The sequence below is a fragment of the Alosa alosa genome, chromosome 13 (genome assembly GCF_017589495.1).
Source record: "Alosa alosa isolate M-15738 ecotype Scorff River chromosome 13, AALO_Geno_1.1, whole genome shotgun sequence".
Classification (NCBI taxonomy): Eukaryota; Metazoa; Chordata; class Actinopteri; order Clupeiformes; family Clupeidae; genus Alosa; species Alosa alosa.
In genome coordinates, this window is record NC_063201.1 from 5,366,557 (window position 1) to 5,383,272 (window position 16,716).

Here is a 16,716-nt window from a genome sequence, read left to right on the forward strand (position 1 = left end):
TGCTCTAAACTGGTTTCAAACCTACATTACTGGCAGAGATTTTTATATCAGTCTAGGAGATCATGTATCTGAAAACATGACTTGCCTTTTGGTGTGGCCCAGGGAGCTGCCTTGGTCCCCTGCTATTTTCTCTATATATGCTTCCATTGGGAAACGCCATAAGTCAGCATAATGTAAACTTCCACAGCTACGCAGACTACTAACTAACCAACTAACCCAGATGGCCTTTGCTCCCTCACTGCATGCCTAACCTCCATTAATCAGTGGATGAGCAAAAACTTTTTGAAACTAAATGATGACAAAACAGAGGTACTTCTGGTTGGACCAAACTAAAGCGAGATATTATTCTTAGTAATCTGGGGAACTTGGCACACCAGGTCAAACCAAAAGTAACAAGCCTCGTGTCATCTTAGATACAGAGTTAAGTTTTAAGCCCCATATCAGTAAAGTTACTCAGACAGCCTATTTCCACTTGAGAAACATTGCCAAAGTGCGGCCCTTTTAACTCAACAAGATGCAGAAAAACTAATTCACGCCTTTATCACTAGCAGGTTAGACTACTGCAATGCACTTTTCACTGGTCTTCCCAAAAACATCTAAAGAATTTGGCACTCATACAGAACTCTGCGGCTAGACTTTTAACTAAGACTAAGAAGAGAGAACACATCACCCCTGTGTTGGCTGAACTGCACTGGCTCCCTATTTCCTATAGAATTGATTTTAAGGTTATGTTAATTACTTACAAAGCTCTGAATGGCATAGCACCTTCATATATCTCTGAGCTTTTAATATCTTATCAACCACAAAGGAAACTTAGATCATCCAATTCTAATCTTTTAATCGTGACCCAAAGTGCTCCACAAACAAAGTGGAGAAGCTGCGTTTATCCATTATGCCCCAAACTATGGAACACCCTGCCTCTGTACATCAAGCAGGTGAGTTCAGTAAATATTTTAAAAAGATCTGAAAACATACCTGTACAGGAAAGCTTTTAGTTAACTCATCTTATCCTGTAGACTACATTTTCAGATTATTCTACATCTGCTACTATTGGAGGCTTAGCCAGCCAGAAGCAGATGGGCTCCCCTATTAAGTCAGGTTCTGCTCAAGGTTTCTTCCTGGAATATGGGAGTTTTTCCTTGCCACAGTTGCCATATGGCGTGCTTGTGGGGGTAAGAGGGTTAAGGCTGCCAGTCTTATGACGCCATTTTCTATATTTTTTGATATGTTGCTGAGTATAACATAAACAGCAAAAGAAAAGTGATTGATAATGACTGACTGACTATTATTGTGTTACATGCTTCAAATGTAAAGCACTTTGAGCTGCATTCTGTGTATGAAAGGTGCTATACAAATAAAGCTTTATTATTATTATTATTATTATTATTATTATTATTATATAGTAGGCCTAGCCTTTTAGCTCACAACGACAGTGAAAGTGAAACTTGGAAAGTGGTCTCTCCACAGAGTGTTAGATCAATCGCGAGTTGATGCAGGTAAAAAGTAGGCTATCAACTGGTAGGTTAGTAGCCTAACGAAGGTAGCCTAATTTTGAAAAATGTGATGACGGCACACAAACTAGGGCAAAAACGTTTAGTATAGACTACACTTGTGGTGATGGCCTATACAGTTAATGTGAATCGCGGACTATAACCAAAGGAAAGGAGAATATTTGTACCAAATAAAGGCTGTGTTTGTGTTTCTACAACATGTTGGCACAAAACGTAATTTCTGTCAACTATGACGATGTCCATGTTCAGTAACCTATATTTTTCATTTAGTCAAGCAGTGACATGTGGTTTAATGCATGGGGTAACATGACGTGAGACAGACAGAAGATGAGCCTGTCAGTAGCCTATCCCTGAATCCTGTCCCTCTCAATTTCAAATCACTTTAAAATGGTGTAGCAACCATACTTTTTTTTTTACCTCCTGAGAACCAATCCATAGACCTATGTCCTCTGTAGTGGACATACGTTCTAGAAGCATACCCCTTTACCCCTTTGAGCTATTCTATCAATTCCTGTGGTCTTTTAAAGAGGACATCCTGGGCTTTCTAATGATATATCATGTGATTGGCTGGGTTGCTGGGAACCTCCTCTTCCTGGTTCTCAAAAATGGTTGACATCAAAACAAGCACATTTTATGGAATGAAATGAAAATGTCAGGAATCATATGATTCATTTTGAAAGAAGTTAAGTTATTTACATTTTGAAATAATAGTGACTTTATGAATGTCCATTATAATGGACACCAAGACCAAAATATTTTGATTTTTTGGGAAATTTAAGAGATCATTTGTGTAGGATGAATGAGGGGGGGTCAGATTTGGAGCTCTCAGGTGATGAGTGAGTGAAACAGAGATGAGGACTATGAACCTGTGCCTCAAGAAGATAGCGAGGAAGAGTAAGACTAAAAAATGAATTATAGCAGATGAAAGAAAAACATGAAAATGAAATGAACAATCCAGAAAAAAAAAATACTGTCCAAAAAATAAGTACTGTCCAAAAAGGCAAATAAAGTAGTCTAGAAGGATAAATAACATTTCCCCCTTATATTTGGTTAAGTTTACCCTTAATTTAATACCACTAAAAGCATAATTTGTCCATTTTTGTCTATTTTCATGGCTACCTTTTCATAGTAAAACGGTCCTTTTGTCCACCACAGGGGACATGCTATAACATTTAAAATAAAAATAAATGTAAAAAAATAAAAATTGTAAGATGTTTTTTTAATCCTAAATAGAAAGGAAATCACACAAAAAAAGTGGTGGGCCGGTCCAGAAAATTGCCAGGGCCGAATTTTGCTCCCAGTCCGACCCTGGTTGTCCCTCAAAGTTGATCAAAATTTTATTGATCTCAATGGTGCATTTTGCCCATGTTCAGGGTGGAAAGTGAAAAAGAAAGATTAGCATAAGACAAGTCAAATTGGTGTTTTTAAAAAGAAAGGCTCATGGAGAATAAAGAAAACAATATTAAAAAAATATTTGCATATTCCCACAAGGCGTTTGGGTGCTCTGAAAATGAGAACCAAAATGATTTTTCAGACTTGTAAGGTTTGCTGTTCAGACCCTGAAGGAATTTATTTTCTGTTCATTGCTTTTTGTGAGAGTGTTTCTACTTATCTCAGTAAGGAAAATAAATCAAGAGTCTATGTTGAGTACAAATATGTCTTCTGAAGGCCTAAACAGAGCCCAGCCAAAAACTCCAATAAAACTTGTATCAACTTTGAGGGACAGCTATGAACATGCAGGATTATCCAGACCAAACATGATTTTTCTACATACTATTCTTATTTATGTACCAGCATGCAAAATTTGAGCCTCCTACATGGTTTAGTTCTTGCGCTGTGGGCTTGTGAACTTTGACAAAAAAAAGAGGCCGACCAAAATCGACACCCCCCTCCCCCTGTAAAACTGGCGGTATCTTGGAAAGTATTGATCTTACCTAAGAGTAATTTTACAGTGTGTCTCCTGGGTAACATAGGTACACCTGGTAACTTTTTCTGAATTTTTTGAGACCTAAGTGCGTGGGCCCTGGTTCAATTGACGTGGAATGACCCAAGAGAAAATCCGTTGCACACGGGTGGTGCCATAGGTCTATGTTTGCTTACATGAAACATAATACATAATATGTTTCCAATATTTACATGAAACACCCCGATGGATCATCAAAGGGCTATGCAAACTTCAATGAACTTGATAGTAAATAACCCACGGACTCCGACCACCAATGATGTGTCTTTTGACTGTTTAATTGAATCAACTTAGAATTACTCAACAACTTACATTGTTTCACAATCACATGGGCTATAGCCTATAACGCTGTACACAGAGCCAAACACACGCGATAAGAGCAGCCAGCGGCACCGAGCTCGTGTGAGTGGTTAGTGGGTGGAGCTGCAGGCAGCGCTTCCACGTTTCGCGCCTCTAACGTGCAAGCAAGCACTTTTTTCACATTTTAGAGAAAACCATGGCCAAAATATAATTTATTTGGCAATTATATATCAATATTTTAGAGCTCCCCCACAATTTCAAATACCATGTTTCCAGGGGAGCTCAGGTGGCCACTAGGGGAGCCATGGCTCCCCCTGCTCCCCCCTAACTCGCACCCTGTAGTTTAAGAAGTATAAAAGTTACAAAGATGAAAAATACAAAGCCCACATGTCCTAAGTAAGACCTACGTAACATAGCTTGAATGAAGTTTCTACGTAACATATTTCTACGTATGTTTTTAAACAAAATAAAAACATTATTAAACCACTATCCGTCACCTAGCAGGACTGTCCACAGTGCACAAAACAAGATCCATAAAGACATGTTCAAATGATTTTGGCATGGAGGAACCTGACTGGCTCTCTACACAGGGTTTTCTACACCATCAAACACCTTTGGGATGAACAAGAACAGATATAGTGAGCAGGGTCTCCTGTTTCCACATCAGTGCCTCACTTTAAAAATGCATTTCTGGATGAATGGGCAAAAAAAGCAAAGGGAGATCAATTCCATTTGAATCCCTAAAGATTAAGAATGGGTTGTCATTGTGGGTGTAAGGCATCACATTACTTTTGTCTATGTAGTGAATGCATATATTAATTTCAAAATCAATTTTCTAAATAACGAGAGATAATTGTTGACCACAACAATGCTGCCCCACAAAGGCAAAAGGCATTATTGTCATTTTTGGGATATTAAAGACTTCCTTTATCATGTGGATACATATCTATAATCAAGTTTACTGTTTTATTTTTATTTTTTTAAATAGAGGGTTGTGTTTACAGTAACTCCCAAAACCATACTGACTTACAAAGGCAAAAGGGAGTAACTGACCAGAGTGTCAAACTGAGAAAAATGAGGTTTTTTTTTTTGTCTACAGAAATGTATTTTAGGTAGAGCAATGAAAATCTGGTGACATGTTGCCCTGACGAAGAAATGTGTGTATATAAAAAAATCTTGTGCTCAAAGTTGACCTTTGACCCATATTTCTCAGATACTGTACTCTGCCTTTGTATTATGTACTAAAAATAAGGAGTCATACAAAGGCCTATATAAATATAGGAATAGGCCTATATAATTCTCTAAACACTTCTTTAAACACACTTTTAATTGTTATAATTGACAACATGATATATTATCAAACATTGTACACAGGCATCAAAACATTTGTACATACACATTCAGCACATTGGTTTATTGAGATTTATGTATAATTTATGGAAATAATTTGATCTGTAGCTGCTGCATAATGTTTCTGAGAAACAAAAGCCCTGGATTGCTGTTTTTCAACTCAGATAATATATAATTGAATTATCAGGATTAAACAAAACAATATGTCTAGCAAAAAAAAAAGAATTGGCAACACAGCACTACACAAAAATAACATACTGGAAATAGCTAAAATATATATTCTTGAGCAGTGAACATATTTTGATAAATCTTAAGACCATTTCAGGCCTCACATTTTAATTCATATTTCATTATACCTGTGCATTTCACTCTGTGTTTGGACATTCTCACAAAGGGTATGGAAACATATCCATTTCCATTTTAACCTCTTATCTTCTTCTTTGTGACCTTGAGTCTAGTGAATAATTAATAGGACAGATATCTCACTACATTGATAACTTGTAACATGTAACATTGCCAGCTCTTCAGGGCTGGGATGTAATTGGTCAGTCATGGTCTGGGGTGCAGACCTGAGCCTTGTCCGGCCTGTATAAATACTGGAGGGTTTAGGTCAGACTTACATCGACAAGATCAATCAGCAATAATGAGGTCTCTGGTCTTCCTTGTGCTCCTCGGAGCTGTTTGTGAGTACAACTGCTAAACCACTGCTCTTGCCTGCTGTGCTGTTAGCTCAACTCTAAAAAGATGCCACTAGATATTCATTCTGTTATTTCTGAAACACTGTTGTTTCTCTGCAACATGTTGTTTTGGCCTTGTGTGCAGTTGCTACCACAATTATTGCTCTCACCTACTGTATACCTGTGAGGCTTCCTATATATCATTTAGTGTTTGACTATGGTACATGTTTTCTTGTGTGCAGTTGCAGAGGAGGATAAGATTGTTGGAGGATATGAGTGCAAGGCCAACTCCCAGCCCTGGCAGGTGTCTCTGAACTCCGGTTACCACTTCTGTGGTGGTTCCCTGGTCAACGAGAACTGGGTTGTGTCTGCTGCTCACTGCTACAAATCGTGAGATTACTTTTTGTACTCTAGATGAGTCCTGAATATATATACAGCATACAGCTCTGGAAAAAAATAAGAGACCACTGCACATTTTTTGATGTCATCCTACAATTGCTGAGTGACATTAAAATGAGTTGCAATAATATTCAAAATTCAGAGACCACCACAAATTTTAATATGACCGTAATTTTAATTTTTCCCATATATATATGTCCTGGAAAAGTTATGCCTGTTTCAATAAATAATATGGTTTAGGGGGTTCAATGTATTCACATCAATTGATGATTTAGATCTGTCACTCTCTCTCACCTTCTCCAGCCGTGTGGAGGTTCGCATGGGCGAGCATGACATCACTTACCGTGAGGGCACTGAGCAGTTCATCAGCTCCTCCCGCGTCATCCGCCACCCCAACTACAGCTCTTACAACATCGACAACGACATCATGCTGATCAAGCTGAGCACGCCTGCCACCCTGAACCAGTATGTGCAGCCCGTGGCTCTGCCCACCAGCTGTGCTGCCGCTGGCACCATGTGCACCGTGTCCGGCTGGGGCAACACCATGAGCTCCGGTTAGTATGCCACAATAAAGCCTTCCTCATCTAGGCCTAGTCATCATCAATCGTGTCAAAAGTGACAAATAGTCACTTGCCTCGGATCCCCTTCAATACAAGCACTCTCCTATTTCACCTCTTAAGTCACTGACAGGAACCAGCTTCAGCCTAGTCATCATCTGTGTTTATTATTCCTGACTTCCTGATTCCAATGTCTTCCCAACATGCACCCCCTTCATTACTTCATGCAGTGAGCGGTGACAGGCTCCAGTGCCTGGACCTCCCCATCATCTCTGACCGCGACTGCAAGAACTCCTACCCCGGCATGATCACCGACGCCATGTTCTGCGCTGGATACCTGGAGGGAGGCAAGGACTCTTGCCAGGTAAGACACATTCATTCACATTCTCACTATTTCAAACGCATTGCAAATGTATATTTATTTTCGTACATAACTGTTTCACACCTTCAGTAACAGAGCTGCTTTTTGTCAGGCTCTTTGACACTTAGCAGGCATTGCACGTGTTTTGAATAGGGTGTATAAAAGAGTAACCATCCTCTCTCTCTGTGTGTGTCCATCTCAGGGTGACTCTGGTGGCCCCGTGGTGTGCAACGGTAAGCTGCAGGGTGTTGTGTCCTGGGGCTACGGCTGTGCTGAGCCCGGAAACCCTGGTGTCTATGCCAAGGTGAGATTCAGTGCATATTATTTACAAAATAACTACTGTCATTTACAGATTGCTACTGTAGTACATATTTTATATATGCAGCACTGCTTATGGAATAGCATGCGAGTAGGATTTCTTTCAATTTAATTGTATGCGTCTACATTTTGCGATATCAACCGTAATACACATTTCTACATTCCACTCCAATGTTATGTAATGTCTTATATTTTGTAACACCACTCCTACTGACACAAGCCTACTGACCATATCATAGCTGATATCAGATTCAGGATTCCCATTCTACTCTCCTCTGCTCCGTTTTATCGATGATCAATTATCTTTGGTCACTCCCTCATATCAAATGAACTTCATTTAGCGGATGAGTCCATCTTGTGATCACTATTGCTAACCAGCCCTTCTTTCTACAGGTCTGCATCTTCAACGACTGGCTCACCCAGACCATGGCCAGCTACTAAATCGGACCTCTGTATCTGAGTGTAGCTCTGATGGAAAAGATCTTGTCAACTGAATAAAATCAATGAAAACACATTCAGTCTGCTTTGCTTTTATGTGGTATTTGTTTTGCTGAAGAAAGGTACCTTAACCATCAAATAAGCTCTGTGTTGATAAGTGAATAAGGCTGATTTTGAAAGATGGTCTGGGCCCAGAATGGGGTTTGCCCATGTTGTAGAAACATGATGTAGCCGTAAAATAATAATGAGGAAGACTTAGAACAAAAGGGATCCAGTAGCTTCGCTAATGCCTAGCTTAAAAAATGGCTAGCTTTTGCAGAAGACTCTAGCCTATAAACTTACATACATTATACCATGTAAGTGACTAATTATGACCTCTAGATTGTGTTGTTGTACTAATTATTCTAGCCACTCCTGTCAGGCCACTGCACTAGTCCTTCATCCATAATACATCCAACAAGATCCAGATCCTGAGTGAGTGATGGAGTGTGTTCATGGCCTTGAGTGAAGAGGCAGCAACATTTCTGTAGATCACATCACCACAGTCTAACACTGAAATAAAAACTGCTTCAACAATTTTATTTTATTACTACACATAGGGAGGTTGGTTTTCTGTAAAGAAACCAATTTTTGATGCAGTTTCTTTACAAGGTTATACAATGGAGATTAAATGCAAGTTACTGGTCCAGCCAGATGCCTAGGTATTTATATTCAGAGACTCAGACTCAGAGAATACAGTGGTTATTTACAAACTATTATCTTTAATGTCCCTAGCTCTATAAATACTTTCTAGAATACAATTAGTCTTCTCAGCATTAATGTAAGATTAATGATAGGTTCATCATTCCCTCCCCCCCCTATGAAGCTGAATTGACATTGAATTAGTAAAATCACATAGGTAAGCCATGGATGTGTCACTCTGTGAACCGACAAAACCAAGTTCAACCAGAAATCATCATCTTCAATGCGCTGCAGGGCTTTCCTGTTGTATTCAGTGCAGCTTCCGCCCCACACAGCGATACAGCTGGAGAGGATGCTCTCAATGGTGCCTCGGTAGAATGTGGTCATGATGGCTGGTGGAGCACTTGCTCGCCTGAGTTTCCGCAGGAAGTACAGACGGCGCTGAGCTCTCTTTGCCAGTGATGCAGTGTTGGTGGTCCAGGAGAGGTCTTCACTGATGTGCACCCCCAGGAATTTGGTGCTGCTCGCTCTCTCCACCACAGCACCATCGATGGTCAGTGGCAGGTGTTGGGTGTGACCTCTCCGGAAGTCAACAACAATCTCTTTGGTCTTGCTGACGTTCAGCAGGAGGTTGTTGTCCCTGCACCACGCGGGTCAGATGGTCGACCTCCAACCTGTATTGAGTCTAAATTAAGCCCTTGGTGATGAGACCCACCAGAGTTGTGTCGTCAGCAAATTTCACCATGTGATTGTTGCTGTAGGTTGCAGTGCAGTCATCGTCAGCAGGGTGAAGAGCAGCGGACTGAGCACGCAGGCCTTGGGGGCCCCTGTGCTCAGTGTGATGCTGCTTGAGGTATTGTTGCCAACACGCACTACTTGAGGCCTCTGACAGAGGAAGTCCAGTAGCCAGTTGCAGAGGTAGGTACTGAGTCCCAGTTTGTCAAGTTTGCAGATGAGTTGTTGTGGTATTATGGTGTTGAATGCAGAACTGAAGTCTATAAACAGCAATCTCACATATGAGTCTCTTTTTCCAGGTGGGTGAGGGCTGGGTGGGGGCAGAGCAGATTGCATCCTCTGTAGACCGCTTGGCTCGGTATGCAAACTTGAAGGGGTCCAGGGTGGGGGGAGAATGGATTTGATATGTGACATGACAAGCCGCTCAAAGCACTTCATGATGATGGGTGTCAGTGCCACAGGGCGGTAGTCATTGAAGCAGGATGGAGCAGTTTTCTTCGGCACAAGTATGATGGTGGCAGCTTTGAAACATGATGGGACGATGGCTTGCCTCAGGGAAGTGTTAAAGATGTCTGTGAAGACATCCTTAAGCTCCCGGCGCAGTCCTTCAGCGCCGCGACCTGGGATGTTGTCTGGACCTGTTGCCTTACTGGTGTTGATAGCAGCAAGTGTCCTCTTCACGCTGTCGGCAGAGAGGCACAGGGGCTGCTCATGTAGAGGGGGATGGGTCTTCTGTGGGCAGGTGCTGTTTTGTGCTTCAAAGCGAGCAAAGAAGCGGTTCAGGTTGTTGAGCAGAGGGATGTTGCTCTCACAGCTCTGTGGCGCGGGCTTGTAGTCCATGAGGGCCTGAATGCCCTGCCATAGGCTTTGTGCGTTCCTGCTGTCTTTGAAGTGGGTGGTTATCTTGTGAGTGTATTCCTTTTTTGCTTCCTTGATGCCACGGGACAGGTTGGCTCTCGCTGTTCTCATGCCAGCTTCATCCCCAGCTCTGTAGGCTTTGTTCCTGGCCCTCAGCAGCCTGAGGACATCCCCTGTCAGCCATGGCTTCCAGTTAGCCCGAGTGATGATGTCTTTTGTGTGGGTCACATCATCGATGCACTTGGTGATGTAAGAGGTTACAGTGTCTGTATACTCCTCTACTCCTGTAAGGCAAAACAAAATATGACATTTCAAAGAGAAAGTGCCTCTTGCTCTTTGCATTGCGTTTCCAAACCACTGTTACCTATGAGGGGAGCAGCATTTCATGGGGAGGAGCATTCTCACGAGTCAAACAGAGGAAGATGCCATTTCTGGAATAATTTCGATTGGAGGTATATGTGCCCTCTTATTTACTTATTTACTTACTTTTTTGTTTACTTGAATGTTATGTTTGTCTGTGGACTTAAATAGTGAGATAGTGAGAAACGTAATTTCGATCTCTTTGTATGTCTGGAACATGTGAAGAAATTGACAATAAAGCTGACTTTGACTTTGACTTTATCACAATCTTCCTCATCATCAAGCATAACAGTATCACCAAATCAACACCCGAAGTTTAAGTCGAAGCAGTATCTCAAGGATGTCACATTCAAATGTGTAAAAGTCCGACTTCAGAAAGTAAAAGTCCTGCCACATATTTACTCCAACCATTCACTAAGCCATCTGATTCTTATTGGGCCAACTCCTCAGCCAGGTAGATGAGTTAAATTAGTGAAAGCACCCATGTCAAATGCCCAGGTAGAATCAATACATGGTAGGACTTTTACTTTCTGAAGCCAGCCTTTTACACCTCTACTTCTTAATCATCATCAGCTCCGAGCGATTTAAGAAGGACATCATCAAAGAGATCAGGAGCAAGAAGAAGCTGTTTTATTTTGTGCGGTCGAAGATCAATAACAACATTCGCTCGGAGATGAAGAAAAGGATGTTCAACAAAGAGGAGGTTTTCGACAAAATTACAGACGACTGTACAAACAAATCTGAAAAAAGGTGGATCCCCAAAGTTCCTGGTGTCCTCCTGTGACCTTGGCAATTATGATTTCTAACTCTCGATCGACACCCTGGAGAAGGAGCTCCCAAATCACAAGAGGCTGGCACTGATCCAGTCCCTTCCCGTTTGCTCAATGGCCATGATCGATAAAAAGGTGAAGATCGTGCAGAGACTCATTTGGCTTACAAATATATCTGCAAATATAGATATATAACATTTACCACTTTTGGTAAACCATGCTTTTGTAAAACCTAAAATATTGGCAGTACTCAAGAGTTCCCATATCATTTTCCCTGAAACTATTTTGAATACTGCCAAAAAAGCACCTAAAAATAGAAGTGTGGTGAGAAAACACCAACTGCTGGGAATGTTTTGGAAGGAAAAACCTTCACCTCAAGTATTTGAGGTCACTGCACGCAGTATGAGATATAGACACTTGCAACTTGCAAATAACAATATGCATGCAACATTTTAAAACATTCATATATTAAATATGCTTATTGGTCTGTTTTTCATATTGACCATTTAATGAAACACACAAATAACATACTGAATATTGTTAAAATATATTTTATTGCGCAAACATACGATCAAACTTCCAGAGATTTTTTAGATCTCCGTTTCTCAAGGTCCCGGAGGACTGTCGCTATGAAAAAAAGAGAAAACAATCAGTTTTAGCTAGCAGTTTTAGAGTTGCTGCAGCCAACAGTACTCAGTGACCTTGAGAAACGGAGTTGCTGCAACCGACAGTACTCAGTGACCTCGAGAAAAGGAGATCTTTGTGAAAAATCACCAGATTTCTCTTTTAACACAATCTGGCCTTTAACACAGGCCTCAGATTTTAATTTATATTTCATTATATTTGTGCATTTCACTTGGTGTTTGGACATTCTCACAAAGGGTAACACCCTTTTCCATTTTAACTTCTTATCTTCTTCTTTGTGACCTTGAGTCCAGTGAATAATTAATAGGACAGATATCTCAACAACCATCACTACATTGATAACTTGTAACATGTAACATTGCCAGCTCTTCAGGGCTGGGATGTAATTGGTCAGTTATGGTCTGGGGTGCAGACCTGAGCCTTGTCCAGCCTGTATAAATACTGGAGGGTTTAGGTCAGACTTACATCGACAAGATCAATCAGCAATAATGAGGTCTCTCGTCTTCCTTGTGCTCCTCGGAGCTGTTTGTGAGTACAACTGCTAAACCACTGCTCTTGCCTGCTGTGTTTTTAGCTCCACTCTAAAGAGATGCCACTAGATATTCATTCTGTTATTTCTGAAACACTGTTGTATCTCTGCAACATGTTATTTTGGCCTTGTGTGCAGTTGCTACCACTATTATTGGTCTCACCTACTGTATACCTGTGAGGCTTCCTATATACCATGTAGTGTTTGACTATGGTACATGATTTCTTGTGTGCAGTTGCAGAGGAGGATAAGATTGTTGGAGGGTATGAGTGCAAGGCCTACTCCCAGCCCTGGCAGGTGTCTCTGAACTCCGGCTACCACTTCTGCGGTGGTTCCCTGGTCAACGAGAACTGGGTTGTGTCTGCTGCTCACTGCTACAAATCGTGAGATTACTTTTTGTACTCTGGATGAGTCTTGAATGAATGAATGAATGAATGAATGAATGAATGAATGAATTTATATATATATATATATATATATATATAATTTGAATATGACAGTCTTTTAATTAAACTGATCTTCGTACATGAATTAGTGAACTGATTATTTCTGTCACACTCTCTGTCTCTCTCTCTCAGCCGTGTGGAGGTTCGCATGGGCGAGCATGACATCACTTACCGTGAGGGCACTGAGCAGTTCATCAGCTCCTCCCGCGTCATCCGCCATCCCAACTACAGCTCTTACAACATCAACAACGACATCATGCTGATCAAGCTGAGCACGCCCGCCACCCTGAACCAGTATGTGCAGCCCGTGGCTCTGCCCACCAGCTGTGCTGCCGCTGGCACCATGTGCACCGTGTCCGGCTGGGGCAACACCATGAGCTCCGGTTAGTATGCCACCATGAAGCTTACCTCAACTAGGCCTAGTCATCATCAATTGTGTCAAATGACAAATAATCACCCTTACCAAAAAAGGTATACTTAAAGTTCTTGTTGCAGTTGAAGGATAATTCCCAAGTGTACTTTATGTTGTAAGTTTATTCGTATAAATGTGCTTGTGGTATACTTAAATGGACTATTTTAATACTTCTTTGTTTGTGTATTTTAATACTTCTCAGTTTGTAATAGTACTAGTGAAGATACTAGTTATATACTTCTAACACATTTTTTAGTTCATGACACTTAAAGTAAAGTGAATGAAATGAAATGAGAATTTGTCATGCAGCTTTTCCATCAGTAAAAGTATATTAAGTATAAGTACCAAGTATAGGCTAGATATACTTACACCTTTATGTATACTTATCAGTTTAAGCCAAAAAGAAATGAATTTAGTGTATCTCTGATCAGTACACAAAAAGTAAGCTATATGTACTTAGTTCAAAATAAGACCAACAGTACACTTCCATTAACTTATTTTTGCTATGACTACTTGCATTTGATCCCCTTCAATACAAGCATTCTCCTATTGCACCTCTTAAGCCACTGACACTAACCAGCTTCAGCCTCCTCATCATCTGTGTTTATTATTCCTGACTTCTTGATTCCAATGTCTTCCTAACATGCACCCCATTCATTACTTCATGCAGTGAGCGGTGACAGACTCCAGTGCCTGGACCTCCCCATCATCTCTGACCGCGACTGCAAGAACTCCTACCCCGGCCAGATCACCAACGCCATGTTCTGCGCTGGATACCTGGAGGGAGGCAAGGACTCTTGCCAGGTAGGACACATTCATTCACATTCTCACCATTTCAAGCGCATTGCAAATGTATATTAATTTTCGTACATACCTGTTGCACACCTTCAGTAACAGAGCTGCTCTCTGTCAGGCTCTTTGACACTTAGCAGGCATTAAACATGTTTTGAATAGTGTGTATAAAAAAATAACCATCCTCTCTCTCTGTGTGTGTCCATCTCAGGGTGACTCTGGTGGCCCCGTGGTGTGCAACGGTAAGCTGCAGGGTGTTGTGTCCTGGGGCTACGGCTGTGCTGAGCCCGGAAACCCTGGTGTCTACGCCAAGGTGAGATTCAGTGCATATAATTTACAAAATAACAACTATCATTTACAGATTGCTAATGTTAGAACATATTTTGTGTATGCAGTAAAGCTTATAGAATAGCATGTGAGTAGGGATTTCTTATTAAATTCTAATGTTATTTAATGTCTTGTATTTCGTGGTACCACTCAAGCACTACTGACACAAGCCTACTGTCACAAAACCATATCATAGATATCACACTCAGGATTTTCATTCTTCTCCTCTGCTCTGTTTTATCAATGATCAATTATCTTTGGTCATTCCCACATATCAAATGAACTTAATTTATCTGATGAGTCCATCTTGTGATCGCCTTTCTTTTTACAGGTCTGCATCTTCAATGACTGGCTCACCCAGACCATGGCCAGCTACTAAATCAAACCTCTGTATCTCAATCGGAGTTCAGCTCTGATGGAAAATATCTTGTCAATTGAATAAATTCAATCAAATTACATCTGTCTTATGTGCCTTTATGTATTTGTTTTGTTAAAAGGTACCTTAATTACCTTAACTACCTAACTCTGACGTACACCATCAAATGTGAGACATTATATAAATAGATGTGTGCCTCTCCTAATAATGTCCCGTGAATTTATTTAGGCACAGGTAGACTCCAATCAAGTGCATCTCAAGGACCATTGATAGAAGTAGGATGCACCAGAGCTCAATTGTTAGCGTCATAGCAAAGGGTCTGAATAAATTGAATATTTGTCTTTTATTTTTTAGAAATTTAGAGTGTTGGAGCATTGTGTGTAGATTGATGAGAAAATTACATTAATACATAGGATTAGATGTTAAAATCTATTGTGCTAAAATCTAAGGTAAAAACACATTCAGAAGCCCCTGCTCAAGTTTAACTTTAAAAAGCACACTACCCACAAATCCGCCAACAAATGGTCACAAACGCAATACAAATGGCCCATCCAACAGCAGTATATAGTATGCGGCATGTCATTGGGGTTATCAAGTGGGCACCCTCATTCACCGATGTTTCGTTAAGTTAGGCCCACGACGCCTCATGAAGGCTTAACAGTGAAACCAGCGTCCTGGAGACACTCCCCTCCATGCTGCCACCATTTTACCCCTTTATTAGCTGCTAATGAATTGACTTCTCTCCTTTCATCCTCTATTGCCGCTGCCACACATTTCAATACCTGGTTATGACGCCACGTATACCGCCCCTGGGTGAGACTTACTTTGCACCCCGATAGGATATGGTGGAGACTGCCCACACACGAGCAAAGTATGCATTTATCATCCTCACCTAACCATTGACTTAAATTCTTGGGAGATGGGAGCACATCATATGTAGCACCTAACATAAACCTGATCTTACCAGCTTCCATGCCCCATAGATCTTTCCATTTAATCCGTCTTTTTTCCACCCCTTCCCAGTTCACCCACTGCCCTTGTTTTGCCTGCGACACTGCCTTAGTACATCTTACAGCCTCCTGTAAAAAAACTCTGTATTTTCAATGTCAATCAGTCCAAAAATTAAAATAATCCACGGCAATAATAATCCATAAATCCGAGGGTGTGTCAAGACAGTCTTTGAAACTCCGCAAGCACAAAAATAAGGAAAAAGGATAGATCTCACCTCGAAATCATCTCTAAGGATATGCAAAAAAAAAACAGTCAATTACTCCTTATTAGTACAGCGGCTAAGGCCAGATTTTTACCTGAATCGTTTTCGCAGAAAGCACCAAACTTGGTACAGGTATAGTACTACCCCTAGTGATCAAAAATTAAAATGGACCCCAACACATAGCGCCCCCTAGTGGCCCCTATCTTCACTTCAAATATGGCCACCAAAATATGCCCTTTTTATACATTTATAATGCTATGCTGCTTTTAACACATAATATAACATGTCTATAGCCATCTTTCAGCATTATAAAATACATAATGAGGCAATCATGCATAATTAAAATGGCAAACATGTTGGATTTTAAGGAAGTAGCCATACATTCTGACACTGAGTCAAAAATTGGGGTGCGTTTAGGCTATGTGTGAAGTTTCGACTGTGTGACTAAACCCTGCACTTGTCTGGGCTCAATCCTTCTAATTTGCCCCCTAGAGGCTGGCATGCTAGCAAGGAGGCTAAAACCCATGGATGCATGGAGACTGTCAAGTCTCTTAAAGAAACATATGCTTAGCCTAGAAATCTAGACACACCCTAGCCAGGGCTAGTCTAGCAACTCTCCGTTGGCTTGTGAGCTCGAAAAATTAAACTTCTATCAGGCCAATCAAATCGTGTATAGAGTCGGTAGGCGGGCTTAATAT

At 40.9% G+C, this 16,716-nt stretch overlaps 2 protein-coding genes across 2 annotated transcripts; both read left to right on the forward strand.

Annotated features, from left to right (window-relative positions):
• The first annotated feature begins 5,678 nt into the window (after window positions 1-5,678).
• LOC125306024 (trypsin-1-like) lies at window positions 5,679-7,950 on the forward strand. The gene is made up of 6 exons (XM_048261160.1): window positions 5,679-5,807; window positions 6,044-6,191; window positions 6,504-6,754; window positions 6,988-7,121; window positions 7,321-7,422; window positions 7,830-7,950. The coding sequence occupies exons 1-6, from the start codon at window positions 5,768-5,770 to the stop codon at window positions 7,875-7,877; spliced, it is 723 nt and encodes a 240-aa protein (XP_048117117.1). The 5' UTR covers window positions 5,679-5,767; the 3' UTR covers window positions 7,878-7,950.
• Window positions 7,951-12,373: 4,423 nt separating this feature from the next.
• On the forward strand, window positions 12,374-14,887 carry LOC125306042 (trypsin-2-like). The gene is made up of 6 exons (XM_048261186.1): window positions 12,374-12,451; window positions 12,688-12,835; window positions 13,031-13,281; window positions 13,981-14,114; window positions 14,314-14,415; window positions 14,761-14,887. Exons 1-6 carry the CDS (start codon window positions 12,412-12,414, stop codon window positions 14,806-14,808), a joined length of 723 nt encoding a protein of 240 aa, XP_048117143.1. The 5' UTR covers window positions 12,374-12,411; the 3' UTR covers window positions 14,809-14,887.
• Window positions 14,888-16,716: the final 1,829 nt, after the last annotated feature.

Excerpts from the sequence above, each read along its gene's own strand:
- LOC125306042 (XM_048261186.1), top strand. The coding sequence starts at position 12,412 with ATGAGGTCTCTCGTCTTCCTTGTGCTCCTCGGAGCTGTTT. Across the intron at positions 12,452-12,687 it reads TGTGCTCCTCGGAGCTGTTT|TTGCAGAGGAGGATAAGATT; the intron begins GTGAGTACAACT and ends TCTTGTGTGCAG. Across the intron at positions 13,282-13,980 it reads GGGCAACACCATGAGCTCCG|TGAGCGGTGACAGACTCCAG; the intron begins GTTAGTATGCCA and ends TACTTCATGCAG.
- LOC125306024 (XM_048261160.1), top strand. The coding sequence starts at position 5,768 with ATGAGGTCTCTGGTCTTCCTTGTGCTCCTCGGAGCTGTTT. Across the intron at positions 7,122-7,320 it reads GAGGCAAGGACTCTTGCCAG|GGTGACTCTGGTGGCCCCGT; the intron begins GTAAGACACATT and ends TGTCCATCTCAG. Across the intron at positions 7,423-7,829 it reads ACCCTGGTGTCTATGCCAAG|GTCTGCATCTTCAACGACTG; the intron begins GTGAGATTCAGT and ends TTCTTTCTACAG.